The sequence below is a fragment of the Camelina sativa genome, chromosome 9 (assembly GCF_000633955.1).
Source record: "Camelina sativa cultivar DH55 chromosome 9, Cs, whole genome shotgun sequence".
In the NCBI taxonomy this organism is placed as follows: domain Eukaryota; kingdom Viridiplantae; phylum Streptophyta; class Magnoliopsida; order Brassicales; family Brassicaceae; genus Camelina; species Camelina sativa.
In genome coordinates, this window is record NC_025693.1 from 35,603,788 (window position 1) to 35,612,530 (window position 8,743).

Sequence of the window (8,743 nt, forward strand, 5' to 3'; positions counted from 1 at the left end):
GGGGGGGGGGGGGGGGAGAGAAAAAATTAGCCGAGAAGTCATCATTTTTACAAACTTGACTAAGGCACTTGCAATCTCCATTGCTGGTAAGACAGACACATATAGCAAACATGAGACACCATAAACATGTGACATGTATTGCTGAAATGATGTGACCAATCTAGGGTACTTTTTACACAATCTGCAAGCTCAAAACCAAACAAACAATTTTTTTGCAAATGAATTTATTGAAGCATATCCAAATCAAAGAGAGTCATAGTGACATACACAACGGCCAGTGCATTCTTTGGAACCAAACAGTGGAAAATCGAAGACTCTTGCTGCAGGCTGATGTCTATTTTTGCTCAACATAAGATTTAACGCTCTCCATCCATCTAACGTACTCACCTTTACCTTTGTTCTTCATATACTGATGCAAGAAAACAGCAAGCTCCTCGCTTATACCTCTTTCCTCTAAAAATTGATAAAGAGCGTCTTGAAGCTGATCATCCAATTCCCTGTAATAACCAATAGGCAAAGAAAACAACTTCACATTTATTCACAGTAATCTTATATCTCAATTTTCAAATTCAAGAAAAGGAGCAAGTCACCGTACTCAAACTCTGGTCCACCATAAGAAGACGGTGAACTCTTGATGGCTTTACGAATACAGAGCTTGGATATCTCTATGGTATCTGGCCAAGCAGAACACATGATCTCTAAAGCTTCACCAGTACCACCCTTAGAGATGTTGACAATGAAAGTGATGTGAAGAATGTATTCAGGTTCAGTGCTAGTAGATTTTGAAGTCGGAACTGATCTATCAAACATGGTTGCTTCAATCTTGATGTCTTCTTTCTCCCCAAATTTCCTCTTCATGCTAATCCACTGCTCTCCAGGCCGTTCATCCACAGTGAATGGTCCAAAACTGATAGGAGGCTGCAAATTTTGTACAAGCAAAGAGCTCTAATTATCCAATGTAGCCAGCAGAAATAGAGGAGCCAAAGTTCAGAGACGTGAACATTTTCTTCATTATTGATCTAGTAGCATACAAATTGTATCAAGCTAAGTTTGTTAGATCAACATTTCTATGATTCCAAAGCAAGAAAAGTTCAATTGATAAATAACACTAATCCAAAATCAGATTCCAAGAAGGCTTAAAGTATCTAGCTTTAACGTATTGACCAAAAACCAGAACAAGAAAGAAAAGGATTCAATCATAGAAATACCTGAAGAGGAGGTGAGTGATCGAGTTCGTAATCAATCTCATTACGGATTAGTCTCAAAATGTTACCCTCGAAAGCTGATCTCTGCATTTCCGAAACGTAACTCCCCGAGCTCAGACATTTGCGGCTGATCAAAAATATTGGATTTTGATTAGTGGGCAAACCAATTCTAGGGCTCCGGTAAGAAATTGAAGGAGACGAATTAGAAAAGAGTGTTCTTCGTAGACATCTGACGAAACGAGGAGCCATTGACACTTGAGACAGAGATGAATCGTGGAGCCAAGATTTAGGGTTTAACACATTAAGATGTAAGGTGTTCCATCGTACGGCTGACCGTGCGTTCAAATTTTTTCTTTTGGGTCTAAACTAATCTACACCGTTCAAATTGAGATCAATAAAAAAATCGTTCTATTTTCAGACTATGTAAATACATAATGTATATAATTTTTCAGGTTAAAATCTTTTGTTTTTTATCTGATCAAAACTATATATTAAAAATAAAAATATTTTGTAAGTTAATTTTATTAATTTGGCGGCAGTTGTGATTATTTCTACCGCCTATCAGATGTTTTTTTTGGGTCGTCGTCGTCTTCTAGGTCTTACAGTTTTGTGAAGAGTCTCTCTTATTTTTTTTTAATGTGTGTGTAAAAGAGAAAAAAAGTCTGATACTTTGAAGCATCAATGGCGACGGAGTACGAGCGGAAGAGATTGGAGAACATAAGACGGAACGATGAGATGATGGCTGCTCTCAATGTCCGTGCCAAAGCTTCTTCTCTTCTCTCCGCCGCAACCGCATCCAAACGCTCTCGAGACGATATTATTAGTAAATCATATAAGAAGAAGCCCAAACCTGAAACACCCGTCGTCGTTCGACAGTCACTACGCACCAGAGGATTGAACCCTGATTCCGGTGGCTTACCCAATGGCTTCTCTGATTATCGTACACACACCACACTGTCTTCTTCTAGTAAGCAATCGCCACGTTTATTGGCTCCTCTGCCCTTTGATTCCGCTTATGAAGGTGATGCTTCTTATACCCATTTGGTTGATACTCTTTTGGGTATTGCCGCCGCCAGTAGTAGTAAAGGCAATTTGGTTAAGGGAGAAATTGGATCTGTTAAGGATGAGAAGGAGTCTTCTTCTTCTACGGTGAGGACTAGGACTAGGAGTAGTTCTCGTGTTTCTAAAGATTCTGTTAAAAAGGAAGAGCCAGATGATGATTCCTTCTTCAGTGATTGTGTTAAGGATGAGAACGAGTCCTCTTCTATGGTGAGGACTAGGAGTAGTTCTCGTGCTTCTAAAGTTTCTGTTAAAAAGGAAGAGCCTAATGATGATTCCTTCTTCAGTGATTGTGTTAAGGATGAATTTGGTTTTCCTGTTAAGTCTGAGAAGATTGAGTTTGATCATGATTTGTTGAGTTTAGAACCGCGTAATGTAGCCCGTGTTGTGCCTGGGAGGATTTTTTCTGTCGAGTTCTTACCTTGCGAGAATGTTAAGATGATCGCTGCTGGTGACAAACTTGGGAATGTTGGTTTTTGGAATTTGGATGGTGAGAGCGAGGAAGATGGTGATGGGATATATCTATTCACCCCTCACTCAGCACCGGTTTCATCTATTGTGTTTCAGCAAAACTCTTTATCAAGGGTAAGTTTCAATTTAAGGACGACATTTGTCTTTTACTATTTAGTTTTTGTGTTTGAAACTTTGATTGGAGAAAAGTTATCTCTGCATTTAGTCATTAGTTCGTTGGTGCATTCATGACAGGTTATTACCAGCTGCTATAATGGTCTCATCCGGTTGATGGATGTCGAGAAGTCGGTTTTTGATCTGGTTTATTCCACGGACGAACCTATATATTCACTCTCGCAGAGACCAAATGATGAGCAAAGCTTATACTTTGGTGAGGATCATGGAATGTTCAATATATGGGACCTCCGAGCAGGAAAATCAGTTTTCCATTGGGAGTTACATGAACACAGGATTAACTCTGTAGACTTCAACCCGCAAAATCCCCATATTATGGCTACAAGCTCCTCAGATGGAACTGCTTGCCTCTGGGACTTGAGAAGCATGGGATCCCAAAAACCGAAAACATTGACTACTTTAAATCATTCTAGGGCTGTGCACTCTGCTTATTTCTCACCTTCTGGCCTTTCACTTGCAACTACAAGGTATCTTGTCATTTTTTCCTCAGCCTGTTCAATATAATTCATTAATAACTACAAGTATCTGTTTACTGATAATCTCGTTGATTTAAGATCTCACATCAAATGATGTTTGCTTTTGTTTGAAACATCACTGTGGAGAGATTAAGTAATATATGTTCTAGTTTTGTTGAGGTTCATAAAGTCTGTGGGAATCACTTTTCTTATACAAGAAAACCTGGTGCCTTGATGGTTTTGAGTTTTGACACAGGAAAATTTAATACGTCTCTTAAACTTTTAGTAATGTAGACAAGAGTGAAGTAGAGTGAAACTGATGTATAATGTAGGTCACTAGCATGCGTACTATGTGAAATGCTTATGGCTATTCTATTTCGACGTACATCTCTGGGGTTTGCTAAACTCTTGTTTTGTTTTCCTTGTAGCCTTGACGACAACATTGGTATTCTAAGCGGCATCAATTTTGAGAATACTTCCATGATATATCACAATAATAATACCAGCAGGTGGATCTCCAAATTCAAGTATGTTCCAGCATCTTGTACCACAAGAGGCTCTCTGTTCCCAATACTCTTTTTCCATTTTTTATATGAGAAATGAAAAGAAGTAGGCATTGGTTTTCTAGTCTCTATCAAATTTTTTGAAGCTGGTAATGACTTTGATTGCAGGGGAGTGTGGGGGTGGGATGATTCACACATCTATGTCGGCAATTTGTCAAGGAAGATTGATGTGATAAATCCAAAACTAAAGCGAACAGTGATGGAACTGCAAAACCCTCTGATGAAAGCTATACCGTGCAGAATCCATTGTCATCCTCGTAATGTTGGGACGCTTGCAGGAGCCACAGGTGGAGGACAAGTCTATGTTTGGACAGCAAAGTTGTAGCACACTTTTGACCATTTTCAATCAGCATGACATGTTTGTGTTGTTTTTTTGGTTGGTTCTCTTACAGAAATGCATAAAGACTAGTAGACTTGAGTTTATTATGTTGACTGTAGCGTTAATTTAAATTCTTCTAATCCTAAAGCTGAGTCGTCAACAAATGAAAGCTCCTTCATCTACCATCTCTCAAGGTTTTTTATTTTGGCGGGAAATGTGATTCGATTCTACCGCCCATCCCCGGGGCTAATAAAGATGTTACCTTTTCAAGGTCTTACAGTTCATTTTTTCTTTTCCGATTACAACATTAAAAAGCCTCTTTCTTTTTTGTTCACTGACGCTTCAATGGCGACGGAGTACGAGCGGAAGAGATTGGAGAACATAAGAAGGAACGGTGAGATGATGGCTGCTCTTAATGTCCATGCCAAAGCTTCTTCTCTTCACTCCGTCGCAACCAAACCCACTCGCGAAGACGTGAAGAAGAGTACCAAACCCACCACAGTCATCCGCAAGTCTAAACGCACCAGAGGCTTGACTCCAGATACCGCTGGTTTACCCTCTAATACCAAACGTACCCACAACACAAGGCCTCTTCACAAGGCATCATCAACTCCTATGCCATTCGATGTGGCTTATGAAGGAGAGGATGATTCTCTTACGCAATTTGTTGATACTCTTTTGGGTGTTATTTCCAGAGGAACTGTAGCGGTTAAGGATGATGATAACGAGTCTCCTCCTATGGTGATGAGAAGTAGAACTAGTGGTGTTGTCAATAATAGAGATGAGGCAGATTTGCCCACTGGTTTTGGTCTGGAATCTTTGAGCTTAGAGCCGCATAATGTAGCACGTGTTGTGCCTGGGAGAGTTTTGGTTGCAAAGTTCTTGCCTTGCCTTGATGTTAAGATGATTGCTGCAGGGGACGCACATGGGAGCGTTGGTTTTTGGAATTTGGATTGCCAGGGTGATGATGATGATGATGGGATCTACCTATTCACCCCTCACACTAACGTAGTTACATCTCTTGTGTTTCAGCAAAACTCTTTCTCTAGGGTAAGTAAGTAAGTGTAAGGCTTCCATTAATTAAAGGACTTGTCTTTCTTTTGTACTTTTGTGTTTGAAATTTGTTGGCTCGAGAAAAAGTTATCTCTTTTTTCATATTTCTTTGTGGGTGCATTTTGTGGCAGGTTATTACCAGCAGCTACGATGGTCTTATCCGGGTGATGGATGTTGAGAAATTGGTTTTTGATTCTGTTTGTTCCCGGGATGAATCTATATATTCTCTCTCCCAGAGACCAAATGATGAGCAAAGCTTATACTTTAGCGAGGGAAACGGAATGTTCAATCTATGGGACCTCCGAGCCGGAAAGTCAGATTTCCATTGGGAGCTACATGAACTCAGGATTAACTCTGTAGACTTCAACCCGCAAAATCCCAATATCATGGCTACAAGCTCCTCAGATGGAACTGCTTGCCTCTGGGACTTGAGAAGTATGGGAGCCCAAAAACCGAAAACATTGTCTACTGTAAATCATTCTAAGGCTGTGCACTCTGCTTATTTCTCACCTTCTGGCCTTTCACTTGCAACTACAAGGTATCTCTTCGTCAATTTTCTCATCACTATGTTCAATACATAATACATCCCATTAAGAACAACATATATCAGTTTAGCTAGTAATCTCTTTGGTTCAAGAAAACACCTCAGATGTTGTTTGAAACATAAATGTGTAAAGATATGATGTCGTGATGGTTTTGAAAAACATTACTGCCCTGAAGAAATCAATCTTGATGGTTAAGATATGGTCACTCTGCTTTAGTATGTACAACAGTACAAGTTTTACCTACTGAGATGAGAGTAAACATGGATAGAGTCAGTGAAGTTGATTTCCTTTTTATAATGTAGCTCTCTGGTATTTTTCTTTTACTGTATCGGTAACATGTGGAATGCTAGTGGTTATTTTATTCCTACTTGTATCTTTAGGCCTCTCTTAAAGTCTCTCAGCTTTATTTTCCTTGTAGTTGTGACAACAATGTTGGTATTCTAAGTGGCCGCAATTTCGAGGATGCTTCGATGATATATCACAAAAATAGCACTTTAAGGAACATCTGCAATTTCAGGTATGCTCCAGTATCTTGTACCTTAATAAACCTCTAAGTAGTTCATGTACACTTTTTTATTTGATGCACTTGTGTTCTGACCAAAATAGTAACTGCACACAACTAATTGTTACAAGTCTTTCACTGTTCCTATGACCACCAATACTTCTTTTTCCACTTTATATGAGAAATGAAAAGAGGTAGGCATTGCTTTTTTCTGCCTGTAAAAGAAAAAATTTTGAAGCTGGTAATAATTATGATTGCAGGGGAGTGTGGGGGTGGGATGATTCATGTATAATAATCGGAAATATGTCAAAAGGAATTGATGTGATCTCTCCAGAACGAAAGCGAATAGCGATGTCACTGCAAAGCCCTCTGATGAAAGCTATTCCAAGCAGAATTAATTGCCATCCTCTCAATGTTGGGACGCTTGCAGGATCCACAGCTGGAGGACAGGTCTATGTTTGGACAGCAAACTAACTAGGCATAATATTTTACCATTTTCAATCATCACAAGGTCTTACAAAATGTATAAAGACTTGAGAAGAATTGAGGTTCTTTTTGAAAATGTAGTAGCTTTTTGGGTTTTGGATGGGAGGTTTGTTTGTTTCCAAAACAATCTCTTTTTTTATCGTCTCTCCTTCAGCTCCATTCGTGAGACCTGGTTGCTGCAAAATGATGCTTTTCTTTTTGGCAAAATTTTGAAATGAAATTTGTATCTTTCCGAATAAATAAGTAAGAAGCGAAATCAGAGAATTGCATCAACTACTGTATTAGTTCCAAAAGCATAATAACCCACAAAAGGGTACATCCTTGTTCATCTACAACCTAAGTTTCCCTTCTAATCATCTCAACGAGGTTTATCACCTGGTTACTTCTATACATTACCCTTGTGATCTTTTTTCTGGTTTTGGTTCTTGTTTTGGGGAGAGTTTGGTGGATTGATCTTCTTGGGTTTTGGTTGGAGCATTCCCTGAAGGTTTCTTTGCTTCCAAAACAATATCTTTGATTGTCTCTTCGAGTTTACCAAGTCTCTCTTTCATCTCCATTAGCTCGTCGTGAGACTTGGTTGCTGCTTCTTTTGCTAACGCCTTTTGTTCAGCTTCTTCTTTCTCTTTCTTTTCTTCTTCTTTCCTTTTCTTCTCTCCAAGTTCCTGAGAAAAATATCATGGGGGCATATGTTCGTTCAGACTTCAGAGGATATAATAGGCAGCATTTAGCTAGAATGAACATGGTGGGGCAAACACTAACAACATATGACTCAAATCTCTATAAAAGAAAGACTCATCTATCTGTTTACTAATGAACAAGACGGGGTTTAACTCACAGCATCCATGATCTTCATTTTACGGCGAGCATATTGAGCAACCAGATACACAGCTGTTACAAGAATCAATAGCCAACACTGAGAGATCTTTGACAGAAACAGCATTGAATTTGAAGAATTAAGAGAGAAAGGAGAAGTGAGTAAACTTCAATACCTACAGATGGCAAGCAGACGATGATGAATTGAACCACATGCCAATCAAACCTAACACAAAAAGCAAAAAATCCAAATGAGGACTTACTACAAGAACTCAACTTATACTAAAAACAAGAGAGATAGTTTCAGAAAGTAAGAGAGATCACAGCAGCAGACATTGAGAACCAGTGTTGAGTGATCTCTCCCCTAATTGATTTCAGCCTAAAGAAGCTCACATTCCACAATTCAGAGGTTCTGTAACATTCATCATTACTCTTTGCCTAAAAACTTACTTGAACATCTATATGGTAAGTGGCAATACAAAAAGAGAGGGTCTTTCTATGATTTAAAGGCTCATAGAAGCATGAATCAAACCCCATCATAGCAAAAAGGGACAAGATCAATGACAAAAGCAACGAAGGGTATGAAGCAAAAACCCTCTTAAAATCTCGGGCATAACTGTAAAAAAAATTACCCAAATTTATTGGTCTTGGGTTGTTCAGTGAACAAGATCTTGGCAGCGGTCACGAAATCGAGCTTATCGAGTTTCTTATACGTCTCATCGTAGCGAGAAACAACACTAGTTTCAGTCTCGTTTTGATGAGCAACAACACTAGATTCCCTCGTCGTCTTCTCGAGTTTGTTCCCACCACCATTCTCTCCTTTTGTGCAGAGACGTCTGATCCCGTAAAGCTTCAACCGGGTCGAGAGTCCGACCCACGAGCCTCCCCTGCCGCGAATCATCATCATCCTGGGATCTCTCTCCCGGCGGTTACACATGAGCGTTTCAAAACGCAGTCTTTTTGATCGAGGAGGCTAGTGGTGGGTTTCCGCGTTAACCGAAACCGGACCGGTCTCGGGTTTATTAATTGGTTCGATCAATTTAATTTTCAATTTAATGGTTCAGACAAACGAATTAATTAAAACACTTCCAGATGTCA

At 39.4% G+C, this 8,743-nt stretch overlaps 4 protein-coding genes across 4 annotated transcripts; 2 read left to right on the forward strand and 2 right to left on the reverse strand.

Moving 5' to 3' along the window:
• Nucleotides 27–1,488, reverse strand: LOC104714303 (uncharacterized protein At2g39795, mitochondrial-like). Its single transcript, XM_010431615.2, has 3 exons — nucleotides 1,209–1,488; nucleotides 596–918; nucleotides 27–497 (listed from the first exon to the last, which is right to left on the reverse strand). The coding sequence occupies exons 1-3, from the start codon at nucleotides 1,452–1,454 to the stop codon at nucleotides 335–337; spliced, it is 732 nt and encodes a 243-aa protein (XP_010429917.1). The 5' UTR covers nucleotides 1,455–1,488; the 3' UTR covers nucleotides 27–334.
• Nucleotides 1,779–4,357, forward strand: LOC104714304 (DNA damage-binding protein CMR1-like). Its single transcript, XM_010431617.2, has 4 exons — nucleotides 1,779–2,849; nucleotides 2,970–3,376; nucleotides 3,793–3,891; nucleotides 4,036–4,357. The coding sequence occupies exons 1-4, from the start codon at nucleotides 1,887–1,889 to the stop codon at nucleotides 4,250–4,252; spliced, it is 1,686 nt and encodes a 561-aa protein (XP_010429919.1). The 5' UTR covers nucleotides 1,779–1,886; the 3' UTR covers nucleotides 4,253–4,357.
• On the forward strand, nucleotides 4,373–7,023 carry LOC104714305 (WD repeat-containing protein 76-like). Its single transcript, XM_010431618.2, has 4 exons — nucleotides 4,373–5,296; nucleotides 5,431–5,837; nucleotides 6,263–6,361; nucleotides 6,607–7,023. The coding sequence occupies exons 1-4, from the start codon at nucleotides 4,502–4,504 to the stop codon at nucleotides 6,818–6,820; spliced, it is 1,515 nt and encodes a 504-aa protein (XP_010429920.1). The 5' UTR covers nucleotides 4,373–4,501; the 3' UTR covers nucleotides 6,821–7,023.
• LOC104714306 (protein MNN4-like) lies at nucleotides 7,089–8,633 on the reverse strand. The gene is made up of 4 exons (XM_010431619.2): nucleotides 8,278–8,633; nucleotides 7,822–7,871; nucleotides 7,668–7,720; nucleotides 7,089–7,494 (listed from the first exon to the last, which is right to left on the reverse strand). The coding sequence occupies exons 1-4, from the start codon at nucleotides 8,580–8,582 to the stop codon at nucleotides 7,225–7,227; spliced, it is 678 nt and encodes a 225-aa protein (XP_010429921.1). The 5' UTR covers nucleotides 8,583–8,633; the 3' UTR covers nucleotides 7,089–7,224.